Source organism: Bemisia tabaci, chromosome 1 (assembly GCF_918797505.1).
Source record: "Bemisia tabaci chromosome 1, PGI_BMITA_v3".
Classification (NCBI taxonomy): Eukaryota; Metazoa; Arthropoda; class Insecta; order Hemiptera; family Aleyrodidae; genus Bemisia; species Bemisia tabaci.
This window is the reverse complement of record NC_092793.1, coordinates 60,612,138-60,633,335: the sequence shown is the minus strand read 5'-3', so window position 1 is coordinate 60,633,335 and position 21,198 is coordinate 60,612,138. Positions and strand designations below refer to the sequence as shown.

The window sequence follows — 21,198 nt, the reverse complement described above, 5'->3', positions numbered from 1 at the left end:
TGCAATGGCTTATACCCTATATGGGGCCAGGGGAACCCCCTCAACCCCCTCTTCTTTCTAATATGGCTGCCATGGGGGGCATAAATAGTGAAATTCTCTCAGGACGTCATGTGAGGTGTCGATTCTTATGTAAGTAGAGGCTTATATTCCGAATTCCAAGTTGAAAATCGCAAATTAGAGGTCTGGAATGCCATTTCACCCTACGCGGGGCCAGGAGCAGCCCCCTACCCTCTTCAAAACGGTCGCCGGGGGGGGGGGGGCATAGTTGCAGTGAAATTCTCTCAAAGCGGCATGTGAGGTGTCGATTCTAATGTAAATAGAGGTGTAGATTCGGAATTCCAAGTCGGAAATCGCAAATTAGAGGTCTGGAATGCCATTACCCCTACGGGGGGCCAGGAGCAACCCCGTACCCTCTTCAAAACGGCCGCCGGGGGGACATAGTTGCAGTGAAATTCTCTCAAAGCGGCATGTGAGGTGTCGATTCTCATGTAAGTTGAGGCCATTTCACCCTACGCGGGGCCAGGAGCAGCCCCGTACCCTCTTCAAAACGGCCGCCGGGGGGACATAGTTGCAGTGAAATTCTCTCAAAGCGGCATGTGAGGTGTCGATTCTCATGTAAGTTGAGGCGTAGATTCCGAATTTTAAGTCAGAAATCGTCAATATCTCAAAGTGACAAAAACACTTAAGCATGGCAATCGCTCTGGCCTTCATCTTGGAATAAAGAATGCATCTTGGGTTGGGTTCAGTTATGTCGAAAGAGCTGGAAATGAATCGGATAATTTAATGGTGATTGACATATTTCACCGGTGTTCTTTTTCAAATGTACACAGAGGATTCATATTGGTTTCTGGTTCTTTCATTATTAGATAACTGGATAATAGATGGTTCTTTTTGTAATCGATTTTCTTCTAGCAGGAGCGTGCGTTTTGTTGCAGATAACGCAGGAAACTGTAGGTGTCGCTTCTACTAGGAGACGAAACCCTGCGCTACAAAAAGCACTCAATTATCCAGTTGTTTTAATTGCAATTAAACTGAGTGCGTTCATAAACAATAACATAGGAACTCTGAATGCAGATACATACTTCGTCGGCAAAAAAATTATATTTTTGTGGGAATTTTTAAAAATGAAAAAAACAGACGCCCATCTGAGTCCTTTGCGTACATAGAAAAAGAATACGCGTGAAATTTGTCAATTACCATTAAAATCACCAATTCATTTCCAGCTCTTTCGACAAAAATGAACCCAAGCAGCATTTTTAGTCCAAAATGTAGGCCAAAGCGGTTGCCATATATAAGTATTTTCGTCACTATGGGATATTTACATGTTTTGACTTGTGATTCGAAATCCACGCCTCAGATTAAAAACAAATCGACACCTACTATGCCGCTTTGAGAGAATTTCACTGTTCCTATGTGGGCGAATATTGGAATAGCGGACATTTCAGGGTGAAAAAAGTCGATAAATCAAGTTCATAATTTCATGGCAGCCATATTAGAAAGAAGAGGGGGTTGAGGGGGTTCCCCTGGCCCCATATAGGGTATAAGCCATTGCAAGTCTCACATTTGCGATTTATGACTTGAAATTTGGAATTTACGCCTCAAATTACATAGGAATGGACACCTACTATGACGTTCTGAGAGAATGTCACTATTTATGCCCTCCGCGGCGGCCATATTGGGGGTAGGAGGGGGTGAACCCTGGCCCTCCATAGGGTGCAGTGGCATTGTAGACCTCCCTTGTAGGTTTTCTGACCTAATTAACATAAATGAAGACACGTCATTCGACAGTGAAAGGTGCATCTTGGGTAATTATCATTAAAGTTGAAATTTTGGCCGCCATCTTGGATTTGACGGACCCTAAGGGGTTGAAATTATTTTTTGACACCAGATATGAATTCTACGACCAAAATTACATATAAATGGATACCAAACTCGACAATATTCTCAAATTTTGGAATTTTGACCCCCGGGGCGGCCATTTTGGGCGCCATCTTGAATTGGGGGCACCAGCATCATTTTTGGACTTGACAACATCGAAAATCGGATTCTACACGAAAAAACGAAGAGAATGATGTATCATTCAAACTTTATTACACAAGCTGCTCACAGGAGTACATCTGCAACCACACTAGGCGTCAGGAGTTTGTCACCAGATGGTGTTTTTTGGACCACTTTGAGGGCCTAGATGAGGGTGATGGCACAGGCTAGAAGGCGGCAGACAAAGTTTTTCTAGTCACCCTGGGTATGATCTTTAATAATAGACTTGTCTGCCGAGCGTCAGGAGTTTGTCACCAGATGGTGTTTTTTGGACCACTTTGAGGGCCTAGATGAGGGTGATGGCACAGGCTAGAAGGCGGCAGACAAAGTTTTTCTAGTCACCCTGGGTATGATCTTTAATAATAGACTTGTCTGCCGAGCGTCAGGAGTTTGTCACCAGATGGTGTTTTTTGGACCACTTTGAGGGCCTAGATGAGGGTGATGGCACAGGCTAGAGGGCGGCAGACAAAAATTTTCCGTTTCAGTGCATGCAAGGCTATCGATTTAGGGGGTCAAAACATGTATCCCGAGTTTGTCACTCAAAGTCGTCTGGCTCTCGGACTATAAGGGAGGGGGGGCTCCGTGTCCATTTTCGTAATCTAGGCGCAATATAGCAGATTTTATTTCCAGTAAAAAAAAACAAAAGTAATTATCAATATTTATCTGTAAAGTTGGACTCATCTAATATATATGTGTAATTTTCTTTTCGGGAAGACTGTTGAAGATCCCAGCATCAGAGCTGGTGGACATCGAGGCACTGCCGAAGTTGGACGAGAAGTTGGAGGGGCTGGCGACGGTGCCGGTGTACTACGCCTCGATAGTGGAGAACTCGACGCCCGGCGTGCCGATCGCCCGCGTCTTCGCCAACGACTCGGACTTCGCCGGCAACGGGAACGGCCTGATCCTCTTCGACATCGCCCGGAGTCGCGGGCGGGTCGGCAAGGACCTCTTCAGCATCGACTCCAAGGAGGGCGTCATCTCCACGACCGCCCCGCTCGACTTCGAGGCCGCCCGCACCCACAACGTCACCGTCGTCGCCTCCGACCTCGGGAAACCCAGTCTCAGCGCCACCGCCTTGTTGGTCGTCAACGTCATCGACGTCCCTGAGCCTCTTCCCGACGACCAGGGACCTATGTTCGCGCATCGCTATTATGAGCTCGAGGTTTGTATGCACACCACAAAATAAGAGGGGAAAGTCAAAATGTGATAAGCGCCATGAGGTGTTGGTGAGATAATAGAACTGGTTTTTCATTCAATGGGAATCTAGTGACCTAAGAATACCAATTTTTGATTTGAAAATAAGACCGAGAGTCAGAGAAAACCCCTCATAAAAAGTCAATATAGTATTGGCGTTTAGGTCCATTTTACTCGAAGGAACACTATGTTCAATCTTAGCAAAATGTGTTGGCGCTTATCAGGTTTTTCATTCTTCAAACGGGTTTCATGACGCTGTGTCCACATTTTTGCGCCTACACCTAATTTGTTCATTTTTCCGGCCCGTTAGTTACATTTTTTTTCTAATTTCTTCAGTACAAGTGCAAATTATTCCCAATAAATAGGTGGCTACTACAGTAATCAGTCAAAGACTTTAATAAATTGGACTGTATTTTGCAATTAGAAACTGCCATTTCTGGCTTATCTGTAAAGAGCATAGGGAAACTAATAGCACTCGCGGCGTTTCTTAATTGAGCCAGATATGGTAGTTCCTAATTGCAAAATATAGTCCAATTGATGTATTATGGCAACGTGTACGAAATAAAAAAGCGGTGATGTTTTTCCTCTACTTTATTTTTTAATTTCAACTGCAATTTTTCAGAGAAAATGTTAAAATAAAACTCAAAAGTTATTAGATAATTACCCAGAGCGCCATGTCAATTCGTACTGTTTCATTAAAACTCAGGTGGAAGAGAACTGCGCCGTGCCGTTGGAGATCCTGGCCCTGAACGTATCCGCCGAGCACAGGGACAAACTGGTGGGAGCCGGAGGCTTGCGATTCAGCATCGTCCAAGAGGAGAGCAGTGGGTTCTTCCACGTGGATCCGCGAAACGGGAGTTTGTACCTGATCAACAGTCCAGACAGAGAGAAGACCGCCGAGCTCGTCGTCAGAGTCAGGGTCGACAGGATCACCAAACGGGGCAAGACACTCCACATGATCTACCCCATTCAGCCTGATGCTCCTCGCAGATATTGGTACGTTTTTAAGCGGGATTTCTCGAGAAAAATTGGATTGCCTACAGCAGAAAGGAACCAAGCCAGATCAGTTCTTACCAGATTCTGTCGGTCAGTTGCGCCGGTCACAGAATCGTGTTTCGATGCTTAATACCTGTAGATTAGCTAAAAATAATCTGCAAGAATCAAGCATCAAGACACGAGTCTGTGACCAGCTCAACTGACACATTGAGCGATTTAATTTTTTTATATGAAAATGGTCGTGTGGATTTTTTGCAAATTCCAGTGAATTTTCAGCAAATTCCTTAAAATTACAGTCCATATTAGTCCAAAAAACCCCTCACAATTAATCTTTTCCCGGACGAAAGACGTAGCTCCTTTCCAAGGTTGAACTTAAATTATTTATTATTAATTATTGACTCAAACAGTTCAATTTTTCCACGAGAAAGTGTCTCTATAATGTTTTTCCAGCATTTTCCTGATTCTTGCACGAGATCAGCAGAAGAAAAATCGGTGAAATTATCAGTCAGCAACGCACAAGATTCTTCCGGTAAAAATGCAGTTTGTGAGGGGATATTATGTAACATTGAAACGGACTGCATTTTGTAATTTGGAGCTATAAATTCTAGCCCGGTTTTAAAACAACGTATGTGCCATTAGTTTCCCGATGCACATGAGTGTTTCTCCAGAAGAGCCAAAATTCACAGTTCTAAATTGCAAAATGTAGTCCAAATGTAGTTACGTTCCTTCGTGACGGAAAGCACAAATTGAGTTATTGATAAAAAGCAAGAAGGATTGCCTTTTAAAAATTTAGAGACAGCACAACACACAAATGTTTTCAAGACTCACAAAGTCATTCACATTTTTGGGAGGGGCCAAGTGTATTTCCGGAGCAGAAGGGGGCAGCGGAGGAGACAGGCTATAGTTCCACCCAAATAGCTGTCAAAGAACGTCGTTCAGTATACCTTTTAATGAAAGTTTCTTTGCAAGTTATTCAAACGTATTCAAGTTGGTTCTTCTTTCCTATTTAGCCCCAAACGAAGTTAAAGTAATCGTGAAGATAATTGACGTCAACGATAACTCACCCCGTTTCATTGGGAACGGACGTCCCTTGGTGGCGGCAATACCGACAACGGCAAGCTACGGATATCCGATCGTCCGACTTCAGGTAAATCCTTGAATATTTTTGACAGTCTGTTAAGTTTACCTCGAAATGTAGGCGTTGGAGAGTTGCTTAACAACATTAATATTTCAGCGCTACTTGTCATATTCAGGCGATGTAAGCATTAAGATGTGTGCGATTCGTGAATTTATTTTTGCTTGAATTATAATTCAAAAAAAGAAGGTGGTGTTTCGTTCAAGGACAGGTGAAAAATTCGTGACCTACATATAATTATTGAGAAAAAAAAAAACCTTGATATATAGTGTTCGGAAGCCGTGACTTAGATATGGTTTTATAAAGAACCCTCTCGTAATGTACCCAAGATTTCAGAAAGAATTGCGTGAATTTATGCAGAATGTAAGGCTATTCTAATATTTTATAGAGATGAAGCACTCTTTGGTATACACATATTCATCAGGAAAAGTAGTATAAATCGTTGAATATGGCTATGTTTTGCAATAATAGTATGTGTTTTCGTTCTGTATTAATGATCAATGTTAAACATTTCAGGCAAAGGATTTAGACCAAGGCGCAAACGGTGAGGTCCGCTATCAGATTTTAGGTCAAGAAGAGGCTAAAAAATTTGCGGTGGATCCAATCACGGGTCAGATACGGTCTGTGGCTAGTTTCGTGCGGGATGCTGGTAGAGTTTTCGGGTTTGATGTCAAAGCTGTTGACAGGAACGGAGCAGAAGATGGCCGATCTGCCATCGCCAATGTTTTTGTGAGTATTACCATGCCAAAATTTACATTCATCAGAGAATATTTTCCTTGTTTATGCAGAAAAAATGACAATGAGTACACCCTGACCTCGCCCCTTTATGACATCAACAAACATTGCAATAATAAGACTTGCGCTATTGCACTTTAAATGCGGGCTTGTAGCTACAATATTACTCAATACTGCTGCAATATTGGTTTAACAAATGGCGCAAGTTGAAAACATTATATTTTTATCGGGCCCGAATGAGTTACTTTTGTATTTATAAATGTTCTAACAAAATTTCAAATTATTTTTGTGTTCCTTTTTTTAGGTATTTGTTCTTGATGAACAGAAGAAATTAGCAATGGTTATTGAAGCCAGGCCTATGGAAATTGAAGAGCGAATGGAAAATATTACAATGTAAGTATTTGTATGAATGAGAATACTACTTTAATATTGTGCATTCACTTGGAGCAAACACTGTAATGTTTGAAAACATGAACAACACTTTACTGGAGCTTCGAAGCTAATTTTATTCATTCGAAGTAGAGTATGAATAAAATTAGGTAGTCTATGTCGCTTTTTATGGAAAACCAATTCACAATGTCCGAAAAAAATATATAATTCAAAGCTAATCACTTAAAATTAGAATAAAGCTTATTGATTCAAGCAGGAAAAAGTTTCACGAATTAGAATTATTGTTTTCAAATAAAAATTATAATTCATGTATGTGGCCAAAATGGTTACAAAGTTTGATTCTGCTATGAGAGATTAATTTTTATGATATTTTTATTCTAGAGCCCTCTCAAACATTACAAATTACGATGTTCGTGTCAGAAAACTGGAGCCTCGTTTAGACACCCATCCTGAAGATCCAATTGCGTAAGTATCGTGTCAAATTTTTTCCACTTTCTTCTAAACGTAACCCTCAAATCGTACTTTCAGAAGTACATCTCGCAAATTCATCAGATTTTTTTTCAACTTTCTTATGAGCTAACGCTTTAAATAATTATTCTCGCAGATTTGTTTTTTTTTTTTTTTTTTGTCGTAATCTCATGATTTTTCTTCTTTTTCCATTATTACATCCAGATACGAGCATCTGTCTTGTGATGAGAGGCACTATGATTTTAAGACAGTGTAGTTAAACTTCTTCAGTGTGTACAAATGTGTGTAAATAAGACGAATTTTAAAAATGCCTAATTCACAGAATTTTTTTGGCAAGATTTTTTGAAATTTTTCTCCCAAAGAAATGCTCAGATAAACTTCACTCTTATTGACTGTAATTTTATGCTTTCTCGTACTTTATAGCACGGATTTGTATCTGTATGCTGTCGATCCGCTCATGAATACAATCGTTGATAACGACCTTCTCAGCAAGTAAGTAATTTCAAATCCTCTCCTTCATTTGAAATGTAATAACAATTAAATAGGAGCAGTAGAAATAAAGACACACAAAGGCAGCCCTAAACGGTAATAGTAGGACGAAAGTAAAAAACAAATGTACATGAGACATCCTGCATAATTGTATGTATTTTTATCCTTGTTTCCGCACTATTTTTTGTTTTGATCCTAAAATAGAAACGATAATCCATTTGTATTTCTCTAGGGACGTAGTAAAATAAACCGAAGGAATTTTGACCTCCTAAGTTTCATTTGAAGATTCATTGACATCCCTTGAAGCATTTGTAAAGGTGAGCCAATTGGACTGCATTTTGCAATTTGCAACTATAAATTGTGGCTCTTCTGGAAGAACACTTATGTGCATATGGAAATTAATGGCATATACGTTGTTTTTAAACCGGGCTAGAAATTTATAGTTCCAAATTGCAAAATGTAGTCCAATTATCACTATGGCCATGAAATTGCGTCTAATGGGATAATGACTATTTTTGCGCGTATATGTACATTTTTAAATATGAAAAATAAATACTAAAATGAAACTTTTGGATTTTTTTAGTGCCCTAATGACGAAGGAGAAAGAAGTGCGATTGGCATTAGATCCATACAACATAATGGAAATAGCCACCGTCTCTCCAATAGTTTCGACGGCTGAATCGATACCAAAACCTCAGAGGCCAATCCTCACCGGGCTGGAGATCATGACAATCATCTTAGGATGCATAGTTTTTGTCGGAGCACTCACAGCCGCAGTCTGCGTTGGATGCATCCACCGAAAGTACGTAATCCGAAAAGTCACTACTTATTCATTATCCTGATCCAATTTCCATCCTCACAAATTCATAGCGTCCTTTCAAAATGATAATGCTACACTATAATGGGCCATCCAAGTATTACTTAAGCTGCACAGAAGGGCGAGGGGTCTGCGGGCTGATTATTGAAATTGATAGACAAAGCAATAGACAAAGAAGACAAAAAGGATATGGAGGGATTCTATTGGTGGAAGCGGGTGGCTGCAATGGACAAAGGACGTAGGTAATAGACTAACTAACGGCAACCCACTAGAGACCCGATAGTTAGTCCAGCATTTACCCGTTAGTCCATAAGAGCCACCCATTTCAACCAATAGGATCGCTCTTTTATACCATATGTCTTATTTGTCTATAAATTTCAATAAGCGGCCCACTGATTGTGAGCTTGCTTTACAGGGTTTTACGAGGGAGAGGATCGGCGAGAGTGACGCCATGTCGCCAGCTAAAGCGCCTGCAAGCACGGTGCAGGCAAAATGCGTGTCTCATCGGCACAGATTCATTCAAACTCTACGGCGGGATGAGTTCTGCTAAGTGCTAAGAACAGAATTTCATTTTAAGGTTTAAACCTTGCACACCATCATAAAAGTCTCTTAAGATATCTATCAAAAGATCTATCCAAAATCAAAACTTATATATATATAAAGTCGCTTTATAACGCACTCTGGCGTTCTACGACACCCAAGCGCCACATATGCCTGTCTTCCCAGAGGTTATCGGGCAACTGACACCGCAACATCTCTTTGTCAACGCCCTGCCGCCAACCCTTTACGGGACGTCCCCGTAATGTGGTACCGGTAAACTATTTGAACATCTGAGGAAACTTATGCAAGACTGTTTGCATGGTTCCGAAATACCAAAGGATTGGAAGGAATCTTGGATTACTCCCAGTCATAAGAAAGGTAGTAAGCAAGATTGCGACAACTACAGAGGTATATCGGTCACAGGAACCTTGAGCAAGGTCTACGGTAAAATTCTCAAGGCAAAGGTCGAAGAGGTTTGGAGCGGCCAGGAAGCCGAAGAACAGGCTGGTTTTAGAGCCGGTAGGTCTACCGTCGACCATCAAAACTTTCGATCTTAAAAAAAAAAAAAAAAAAAAAAAAAAAAAAAAAAAAAAAAAAAAAGCCCTTCAATAGAAAATTACGAAAATGATGTCATCCTCCGCCGGCGTTAGTGCATAATATACTTTTTTCTCAACCTAAATTCATCAATTAGTGATGCATACACTTACATTTAAAGTTGCAGGGGTGCAACGCAATAACTCACTAAGAAAAGGAAGAAGACACATTCTGGTTACACACAAGAATGGAGAAAACGTCATTAGTCTTATTAAATAAAAGTAAGAAAGACATCTTCGCCATTATTTGATGTAATAACTCAGTGTTTGAATCAATTCATGTTTTTTTCCCGGTTATTTCAGAGATAAGAATGTGAAATCTAGTACGTTTGCATCTAACTCAATGGCTGAAATAGCATTTGGGCTCAGTCCGAAACAGGGTCACATCATGAACTGCAAGCCACGTTCCATGTTCCATCCGCATCCTTCTTCTTTTATGGAAGACTCCACGGACAGCTACACCGAAATGGCATCCGAGTGTCACAGGCATCGCCATAGACAGCATCATCGGTAAGCTCTACTCAATCGAAATTTTCCTTGGTTTTGGCTATTATTTTTTTTGCTAGCTGAATGGGCTGCTTCAGATTCAATCATCTTCTACCATAATCACCTTATTTTTGTGCTATTAATGTATTTACCGCGAATCAATGTATAGTTTTAGTCTTTCAAATTTTAAAATGAATAGATAATACCATATTTGAAGCCCTACATTAACACAATGTGTAAGAAAAAAATTGTTTCATTAGTTCAGACGTGAATCATTGTATATTTTAAACTGTTTGATTTAGAAGTCTCGAGTTTTAGAGTATTAAAAATAACTCAAGAAAGGAGAAAAGAAGAAGCTATTTTTTATCTATCGTCTTTATCCAGTAGTATTCTATGGACAAATTGCTTGGAATACTCTTTCATTTAAGGTCAAAAAGAAGTTGGAATAATGGTTAGAGACGGACTAAATTAAATACGTACCGACAAATTGATAACGTACACTATTGATAAGGTCATTCGCATGAGCATAACGAAAGGATCCCCGGAGTTTCAGCACCCGTTAAATGCCCTTCTCTGAAAAATTTGCGATCGTTTGTAGCCGTTCAATGCCCGTTGACCCACGTAAAGGTTAAATGCCCCCCCCCCCCCCCACTTCTCGGTGTTTCTAGCTACGCTAAAGGCCACGCGGGCAAAATATGCAACTAAATTAGCTTCAAAACTTTGTACAAAATTGTGTGTATTATTTGATTTTCGATTTTTTGCGAGATTGTATTTGAGATCCTATCTTAGAAAAATGAGGCTCCGTGATTCTCAAAATAGCGGAATGTCCTCCATTTAGCTTTATTGTATAATATATATTTGTAAAAATAAATGTACATATTTCGTGTAAAAATTATATGTCTAATACTTGACTAAATACCTGCTGAGCGATTAATTTTTCTACATTTTTAACCCAAGAGAATTTTAGTTTTAAATCCATTAGTCATATTCCATGTTCCTTCTAACATTTATTCCAACTTCTCAGGCCTTTTTTAAATTTTTTTCATTTTCTATTTTATAATATGTTTTTTGAGTCTATGTTTCGATCAATTAATAATTTTCAACCATAGGATACCTACTGGGATTTCGAACGAAATTTATCATTCATAATTTGTATCATTAAAATATCACTCTTTGAAAACCCTTTAAAAATCCATCAGGGGTCATTTTGAAAGCAGCGGCTCTCGTCAATTTTCTCAACACAGGAATTTTGACTCGTACAGTTTTTTTTCTGCTACTCAGTTTAACTTCGACGGATAGAAAGTGGTAACCAAACGTTGACACTAAATGAATAGCTTTAGCCCAAATCAGTCCAATATCATGTTGAAGTTCCGAAGTTTCTTCTTGTTTTTTAATTTTTGAAAAGAATACAGAACAAAGAGAGAGATCTTGAAATCCCTTCATTATACTCAAAGGGTATGACCACATAATTGTGAGGTTTAAGAATTCTTCAATTTCAAATTGTGTAATGAATAATGAAAGATAATTTTACAACATTGGAACATAGCCAGAGCCAGACTCATCCCGATTAAAAGTGTTGAAAAGGTTTGTTGTAAACTTTTGCTAGAGCAAGAAGAAAAGTCGCCTCTTGTGAGAGTGACGGTGTAGCCAATCACCATCCAGCGGGATCAAGGCGTAAGGCGTTATCATGGTGATTTTCTGACGTTACATGAAACATGACTGTATAATCACAATAAACGCGTCAACGGTATCTGAAATTCACTCTTAACTTCAAAATTTGCCAAACTAATTTGCTCGTCTTTGAGCTTTCTGCTTCAAAACGTGCATCGACGGTTAAACTCCCAAACCACGTATCTCATTTGCGGTGTTCAAAAATATCCGCTCCTACTTTAATTTTTGGAAAAAGAACAAATCAACATCATTCCTTGAAATTTCCTCAGAATTTGCTCTGGATTGGAAAAAGCACGCAAGTTTTTAAGAATTTACGTTGAGTAGTTCCCCAAGTAAAAAATTTTGTAAAACGGAAAGTTTGCAACGTCGTAAACCGAGATCGTGCAAATACCTACATAGATTGACGAATACATTGGCGATTCACCCCGTTTTCATAACTTCCCGCAAAATTCAAAATTATTACCGACACTTTCCGCAGTTTCTTCTCCTTCTTTTTCAAGGACAAACGATATTCATCCCAGATCTTCAATTTCCTGCTTTTCAAGTTAAGTTTAATTATTAGCAGAAGTATTTTTGTGTATATTTTTAATTATTAAGGAATCGCGTCACATGACGAATCTCACACGACCACCTCTATAGTTCCACTCGGAATTTTGAAGCCGTTTTTACTTCTTTTTACCAAATTATGTCTTTGCGGTAGTATATGTTTTGAAGCGAGAAACTACGAGTATATAATACAAAAATTTCTAACGCAGACTATGAAGTTAAAAGTGGTTTCAGACCTTTTTGACGCGCCCGCCGTAATTTGTGAGGCATTTTCTGGAGGAAATCACTTTTTTTTCGCCCTAGACAGAGTGTCTCCATGGGGAAGTAGAGATACTTTTAGATGTGCATAGGGGTTAAAGCTTTGCTTGGGCGCTTTGAATTGCAGGCACGAGCCGACCTGCGCGCGGCACCAATCGCGACGCCGCAAGAGCTCGCTCACCCGCTCGCCAAGCACGGCCATGCTCGAAGCCTCCTTGGCCTCCCTCCACTCCAGCGGAAGGGATTCCGGCCTCGGCAAAAACATGGGCCGCTGTCCCTGCGGCCACTCTGCCACCCACTCCTCGGCCAACAGCAGCAAGTAAGATATACCCCATCCCTTTAGCAATCCAACTCATAGGGGGAATTATACAGGGTGTCCCAGGATTAAGTACGAATATTGGAGGAGTCGATTCTGTGAGCCAAAAGAAGACGTTTTTGTGGTATAACTTTTTTTTCGAAAAACGCTTTCCGTGGGGGCCCCATTATCCCCCTATTATCAGCTCTTATTATTCCCCATTATCTCAAAAAAGACGAGTTATAGCGAAAAAACGCAGAAGACTCAATGTTTTTCAACGCTAAATCTTGTGGTGCCGTCAAAAATCAATTTTTGTCGCTATAGGAACATTGATTTTGGCCACTTTTAGGTTCGGTGCCTCCCCTAAACCCCCATCAAAATGAGTTTTACCTTTTTGGAGGTCAAAAATGAAAAGAACGCTAAAAATTACTCCCAGTTTCCCATTTTCATTAATATTGGTTGATAAACATTGCCGCAGTATTAAAAAGACGATTTTTTCCCTTCAATTTTGGGGAGTCGTAGCGCCCAGGGAAAGCGCTTTTGGAAAAACATTTATTCCACAGAAACGTCTTTTTTGACCCACAGAATCGACTCCTTCAATATTCGTATTTAATCCTGGGACATTCTATATTGCAGAGGATATAGGTCATGTCTAGGAAATATGTATTCAAGCTCAGATATCATAAGGGTTTCAGGGTTAATTATGAATGCGTAACGCTGAAAATCAATTTTTTTTTCATTCCTCCAAAACAAACACGTGATGGAGGTCACATGAAAACATGAGTAGGGTAACTGTGACGATCCACAGTGGATAGAGTCAATAGGAGAGGTTGGACAACATTTGGAAGCTTTAAAAGCTTATAACTCCGTTTGTACAAAACTTTGAGGTTCATTGGTTTCCTCGTGAACTTTTCTTCTAGAGGTACTCTTTAAAATTTAAAATGTGACAAAATAAGCATCACATTTTGCAGTTTTAGTAAAAAATTTCATGTCCGACCTCTCTTATTGACTGGATCCACTGTGCGGCCTAGCTCGACCGAGGCCACCGATGACACTTTGCAGCCCTTTCGCACAGAACATGGTAACCGCGCTCATGAATTCGGCCTTATGACTGTGCAAGGAGAATTTTGCTGATTAATTCAGGAGGTGGGCTTCTCCAGCTGGGAAGCTTTTTATGAATCCCAGCATGCATTTGGACAAAATCAAATAGTGACCATCTTAAAATTTCAAGTCTGTGAGTAAGTCTTGTGGGAACTGAGAGTTGCGAATTCCATTTAGGAGAGGGCACATTATTTAGGAAAAAAGTTGAGTAGTAAAGTTTATTGAAACCGTACTTGGCAGATATTTTAACTGAACGCTTATGGTCTTGATCGATGCTTTGAATTCTAATGCATATGCTTTGAACACGCATTTTCTATTCCCTAAATTTCTATTGTTAACGCGGTTTTCGGCGTGAGTCTCTGTAATGTTGATGGTACTCCTTTTTTTGGTATAGATAAGAGATTATAGACTGATAGTTAGAGAAATGGATTTGGTTGAAAACGATAAGTCCTATACAAGATCTAACTTGGGCGATACATGGCCCCTGCGGTTTGTGCGTTAATGCACACTTCATAAGACATTTTATTTGGCGTGAATGAAGGATAAGTATTTACTTGCAAAGAAAAAATTATCATCGAGGAAAAACCTTACAAGGCATATGAGCATCTTCGGAAAACGACACCTTAATTCTTTTAATTTGCATGCCACTAGTTTAAATTATCTCTAGATTCATTTAGTCTGACTATAACATGTTTCAAAATACTTTCCTCTTCTTTTTTTTCAAAAGAAGACGTATTTGTCCCCTTTTACTTATTTATTAAGTACTATTATGAAACCGACAGTTAATCATATCTTGAACAATCCTAAACGATGGAATAAATTACAAAGGAACATGGAATAATTCCACATAGGCGTAATATGCGAACGAGTGTTGTAATGAAGGACAGACTTCTCAATAATTTTACTACGACTATGGTAATTTAATCATCCTTATTCAGCGCACAATGAATACATATAAGTCTGAACAATTTTCTAAAAATTTCCTTCCCATGTACATTTAAATCCTTCTGTTCAAAGTATTCAATGAAATTTTCAAGTACACTGGAAAAAAAACACCTAGAGTCCAGACTCTTAAAAACATCGACAAGAAAACACTCTTGATTCAATCGGATTTTTGCTTCAATCAAGGACCAAGCCTCTTAATTTGAGCGGATTTCCTTTTGATTTAAGCAAATGAATGATTATTATTTATAATAATGATTATTAATGATTATGAATGATCATTATGAATAATTCCTTCCGATTGAATCAAGAGTAATTTTTCTTGTCAATGTTTTCAAGAGTCTGGACTCTAGATCCAATGTGTTTTTTTTTTTCCCAGTGTAACGTTGAACGTTGGCTAAATTTTTGTGGACGGATTTCCATATGTTGTGCATAACTATTCTGGGATTTTTGGTGGGTGGTCAATTTATTGTAAAGAACCTCTCCCATTCATGTACACGGGCCTCTATGTATTTTTCTGTTTTTCAGCGGGAGTTATGAAGACTCGCTGAAGTCCTTGAATCGGCAGCACAGTCACAGCAGTGGAAGCGGAGGGGGTTGTTCCCATGACCGATCCCACGACCGATCCTTGATGAGGAGACAACATCAGTACAACACACCCTCCCTCACCCGGAGACCCAGCGAGAGAATCTTAGTCTGCCCAATTAACAATTAGTCTTCTTAATTTCCGGGACAGTTCGTCGTCTCATGCACTAGGGGACGTAACTTAATTCGTCATCTCCTCCACGAAGGAACGTATCTTCACCACAAGGGTGCCTAATTGACCCCAACAATTTACTTATTTTACAAAAATGTACCGGTGCAGTTTTGATCCAAAATTTTCTGAAGTTTACATAAAATCTGAGGAAAAGTCACTGAAATTTTCAGTTAGAAATGCCCAAAATATTCCTGGTTTACGTGCAATTACCGAGGGGAAATTTGGCAACATTGAGATGGAGTTACGTTCCTTCGTGGGGAAAACGACGAATTCTAAGGTTGCCAAAGTGACTCAAGCAATTAATTTATTTTATAATGATGTACCTGACCAATTGTTATGAAAATTTTTTCCGATTTTTGCATAAAATATGAGGAAATATCAGTGGAATTTTCGGTTAGGAATCCGCAAGATTCTTCTAGCGATTGTGCAATTTGTGAGGGAAATTGGGTAACATTGAATTAGAGTTATGTTCTTTTGTGTGGGAAATGACGAATTATCTCATGCTCTAGGCTCAGATTGGAATGTCATAAAATTTCACGCTTTTTTGAAAAATCACAAGTAACACGGCTGTCACGTCGATCAAACTCAAAATTTGCCGCTGAGCCCGGAAAATTTTGAGATTTGAGAACTGAAGAAAACCTGATCCAGTATGAATGATCGATTTTCGATATTCCCCGATTTAAAGCTATAGTAAAGAATCAATTATCAAGGTGTTCGTCCAGTGGCGTAACGGACTTCCGCTGGGCCCCCCTGCAAAATTTTTTCTAGGGCCCCCCATGTCGATAAAATTCCAAAATCATCCCCCCTCCCGCCCCTCTACTTCCCTCACCCCTTCCCGTTTTTTGACCCGAGAAATTTCTAATCACGGACTTGGACTTGGAATGCCTCTCCCCTCACTGTCCCGGATCCCGTACCCGATTAAATGGGGCCCCTAAAGGATCAAGGATCTAAAGGGTGGCGGAGGCCCAGCCCAGGCCCAAGGATCTACAAAAGGGCCCATGCAGGCCCAAGAATCGAAGGGCCTCCAAGGGCCTTGTGGGCCCTTTAGATTCATGGGTCACCCAAAGCCCGAAATACCTACGAAAAGTGACAAAAAAGAGAAACAATTTAGTAATCACTGAGTGGACATTGGAAGGCAGGGGCCCTTCAGCAAAAAAAAAGTTAGGAACAGTCCAAAAGAAGTATGAAAAACCCTGAGCTAACAATAAAAATCTGCGGAAGAAGCCCCATCTCGGTAAGTAAAGGCCCAAAGTTTGAAACCAAAGCTAAGCATCAAAGAGACAGAGAAAAACAAAATTTCGGCGGCCGAGGGCCCGGAGGGCCCCCTAGGCGCTTGGGCCCCCCTGCATAGCAGGGTCTGCGGGGGCGCCCGTTACGCCACTGTGTTCGTCGCGAACACCCTATTGATCGATCCTTTTCCGTAAGTTTAAATCGCAGATCAATCGATAGGTCGCAAAGCACGCCACGCCGCTGATTTGATTGTCACCAATGTTCATAGCCGGGTAATATTCATTCATTTCACATGGGATAAGACTACCGGGAGTTTAAAGGCACTTTTTCTTGACACACATCAGAACAAGTTACTGGGACTTTGAGAGAGCATTTACGAGTTGGTGCGATATTCTCGCAATGTCCCATGTAAATGTAACAAGTTACGTTAAAATCCTGTAACAACATTTTTAGGGATCAAAAGTTTAAGAGTAAGTTTACATACTTTTTTTTAAAAAATACGTGCCGCAAATCATATTCAGTAATTAGTAAGTAGTTCCCGCGAAGAGTGGAAAAAAATGTCAAAAATATACCAGTTGTATAACTGCATTGACAGTTATAACAACAATAACTGCAGTTGAGTTTTGGATCAAATGCTCAAGTTTTTTTTGGATGTGACTGCCGTTTTTTTTTTTTTAAATATTTAATATGATTTGAATGTGTGAATTCCTCATTGAAGCCAAACCAAAGAGCTATGAACGTTGAGCATAATGTCAGAGACAAGTATGATTAAGTTGTTGCGATACAAATAGTAAATCGTGATAGCCGGTGGATATCAAAGTGTGCGGCTTGCAGGTAATTAAATGTTATCAGAAAAGTGTTAATTATGTGCCAACAAGTTTCGTACAAAGTTGATAAAATAATTGGCTTAACAATCTCTGTCTGAGACGTTAAATGAAAGTACCCTCGCATTTGGTCATTGAGGGGCTGTAGCTCATACTTTTGTTGTACTCATTCATGAATTAGGATAAGTATTCCCCAATAGCTTGTGATCTTTTGCTCACAGCTATAGGAGTCTCGTTAATAAGCCTATCCTGAACGTATGTTCTATCCATTCGTAAAAGCATATCAATTCATATTTTTTCACTCATGATTTCAGGTCATTATGAGTCGGAGCTTTCCGGAGTATTATTTCAAATGCAAGAGATCCTAATTTATCAATTAAATATAATTAATATATATTAATAATAATGTAATATATTACATGAAGAATAATATTATAAATATTATATTAATGTAATGTATATATTAATATTCTTCGTCCACGGGAAAAGGGATACCTTAACCATGGGAGTGGGATAACTGATAATTCCAATTAAAAATTTTGGACAACTGACGACCCTAAAACTGAAATGCAAACTGCATGTAAACGCACGCTGAGGTCTTTTACTTATCTCATGTAAATTTATGATAAATTTTGTGTTGGAAGAGACTTTAAATTTGTTATATTCAAGTAGTCCTATTTCTTGAATATAGCGAATTGCAATCTCTATTTTTTTTTCTAGAAACCCATTTTTTGAACAGCTGACTAGAAGTTGCCATAACTCCCGTTTGGTTTTGGGAGTTTTGTTTTGTAGCAAAATGTTTGTGAAGTACTCCTTCGCACTCTCATGTGCATGATTCGTTTTAGTTTTGAGGACTATGGTCCCTTTGCCCACGGACCCATACTAATAGTATACTGAAGAGCCTTCAAACACTATCGTTTGCTAAAGTCGTGAGGTAGAAAAGTTAGGTTGATGTTATCTTTTACTTTTAACGTTCAGTTTAGGCTTATTGACCAGTTAGGATAGATAATACATTTATGTTTAAGTCTAAATGAAAATACCCATCGAGAAGACTGTTACAGTAGGGAACTCGTTTGAGTTTTTATAGTAATACCTGTTTCACATTGCTTTTCAGTTTGTCATACTAATGGAAAAGTAAAGTTATTGCACTCTTAGAATATATGCATTAGTATAGGTGAATCTAAAATCAGAATCAATTACAAGAAAAAAACGTGAAAAACGAAAAAATACTGACACCATTGGGTTCTTTGTTTAATTAAAAAGGTTTACACATTTCAAACTATTCTCCCCTCCCTTCGTCTTATTTTAGTTTGCCTTCTCCTTTTTAAAGGCTCCGTTTTCCGAACTGGAGCTTTCAATACCTTTCCATGACTATAGTAAGACTTGCCCCATTCATTCGACCGTGAGTGGTAATGAGAAATGTTTTTAAAGAATCGAGAGAAATGGGAGACGAATAGAACAATGAAATCGTGCATGGTTATGTTACTACCCAATTGTTTACTTTAAAGAGGTGCTTATTTGTATTTATTCTATGAAAGTATGATTCGTTTAATTTAACATAGCAAAATAATCAAATCGGTTTATCTTGAAAGCCAAAGAAATTCAGATTGATGAGTCACGACGCTTGGTGTTTCGTCATCATGTTGGTGGAATCATCAATCTATTTTGAATCTGTCATGACGGTGAATTATGTCGGATTTAAGGTTGTAAATATATGAGAAGTATGTACTTTTGAATGCCTTATGTAAAGATTTGTATAGCTCATGTTATCACTAACAAACTGAATAGGGAACTACATTTTAAAGAGTGTTAAACCATGTATTCGTGTGTTTAAATACTCGTTTTTCATTAATGTAATTTTTTAACTACTTTCCTTTAATTTATTGACTTTCTCGTCAGGAGACACACATGAGGGAGTGTACATGGGTTTTGAGAGTTTTGTTTGAATGCGATGCATGAATGTGTAATAGGAATTAGTTAATTTGTCCCTCTCTTAGAATGACGTCATATCATTAATTATGTAAGCGATGCTCCATTAACGCGTTAATAATAATCATCGTTGAGCCAAAAATATATACCTATAATGTGCTAAATAGAGGCAATGGTGAGAAATTGCATCTGCCTTGTTAGGTTGCCTCATCATTCAAACATGCAACAATTTTACATGAGGTTAACGATGCGCTATCCTTCTAAATGTAATAGTTTGAAGTTATTTCAGCAGTGTCATACGTAGGTACTTTTTAAGTGTTTGTAAAAGTGTAGGCAATAATTTTATTGTTATTTGTTGTGCCACTCTTTTGTGAAAGTTTTATTTTATTTATGTATTTTTTAAACAAAATTTTCAACTAAAATTTATTTATTTCTGTTTATTTTTAGTCGTAATGCTAGTACCTAATTTTGAAAGACGCATAGTTACTTATGTATAATTTAATTTGCTCAGTTCAAGAATTACGTTAGAGTACTAAACTAAGTACTCCTGAAAACATTTGATTAAGCATGTATTTGAAACGTAAGTGTAAATATAAAATTTCAATATTTTTATCTGAGTCTCTTTTTACTGCTTTCTCCTCTCTCTGTCCTCGTTACTCATACCTAACTGTCACAAAATATGATAGCTAATATTAGCTTCCTTCTGATTTCAAGCGATGGAACAGAAATAAGAGTTCCAAGAGTAAAGCATGGACAGGAAAATTCATGAAGGAAGGTGAAAAAACTGCGTACAAAAATTAATATAATAAATAAGCTCACTCAACTATTTCAATGCTTTGATGTCATCAAAAGGTGACTTTCTATCAGTGGATTTGGATTACAACAAAACGAAAAACCCTTCGCCTTGCGCCTATAAAATTTGGTTTTCATGCTGCCAGCAATGAGGACCACATCCAAAATTCTTGATCCACCTCAAGAGGTGGGTCGAAAAGGGAATGGATGCAAACGTTAGCCAAAATTCATCGAGCAGCTGACTTTAATTCTTGACTTCAACAAAGCATTTTTCTCCTGCTTTGGTTTGCAACCCTGCCGATCTGTTTGAAAAAGTCGACCAAATCCACTCCTGTAAATTCGTCCAGGTAACTTCAATAGAAAATGCATTACACTTTCCGTGGTACTAAATAAATACGAACGCTTCCAGCTAAGGGCAAAAAAAAAAAAAAAAAAAAAAAAAAAAAAAAAAAAAAAAAAAAAAAAAAAAAAAAACCACTTGGGAGTTACCAAAAATATCGTGCTGTAGTTTTGCCCCTTTTTGCACAGTCCCGCTAAGGAATATACGCTAATGCTTCCTATTAATAAATGTTTCTCATTCTGTTGAGTTGGCCTTCAATAATCATGATGGCAATATGAGCGGCTTGGGAGCACGACTATATGATTGATTCTCCTCCCGTGATAAGATATACAATAATAAAACAAATTACGCAGCGGGTAGCAAGGGTAATTTTCAAGTAAATATCACCAAAATGTTTCGGCTGAAAACTCAGCCCTCTTCAGATGGATAAAACAGTGAAAAATTGTAAAAATCTGAAAACGTAGTACTTGACTGTACCTTTCAACGCGAGAACATCTCGCTTTGAAAGGCACACAGCAACATTATTGTTATCGCTTTGAGAGGTACAGCCAAGTACTTACGTTTTTTAGATTTAATGTTAACAAAAGCAAAAGGATTCATCCGCATCATTTTTGTCTTCTTTTTCTTTCGCTA

At 38.7% G+C, this 21,198-nt stretch overlaps 1 protein-coding gene across 1 annotated transcript in view; it reads left to right on the top strand.

Annotated features, from left to right (window-relative positions):
• Positions 1-15,595, top strand: part of Cad89D (cadherin 89D) — a 144,700-nt gene extending 129,105 nt beyond the window's left edge. The window contains 11 exon segments of the mRNA XM_072304631.1: positions 2,752-3,199; positions 3,938-4,211; positions 5,232-5,374; positions 5,879-6,091; positions 6,402-6,490; positions 6,869-6,952; positions 7,379-7,447; positions 8,028-8,246; positions 9,698-9,904; positions 12,483-12,674; positions 15,222-15,595. Of these exon segments, the coding sequence (XP_072160732.1) occupies positions 2,752-3,199; positions 3,938-4,211; positions 5,232-5,374; positions 5,879-6,091; positions 6,402-6,490; positions 6,869-6,952; positions 7,379-7,447; positions 8,028-8,246; positions 9,698-9,904; positions 12,483-12,674; positions 15,222-15,408 (2,125 nt within the window). The 3' untranslated portion in view covers positions 15,409-15,595.
• The last annotated feature ends 5,603 nt before the right edge of the window (positions 15,596-21,198 follow it).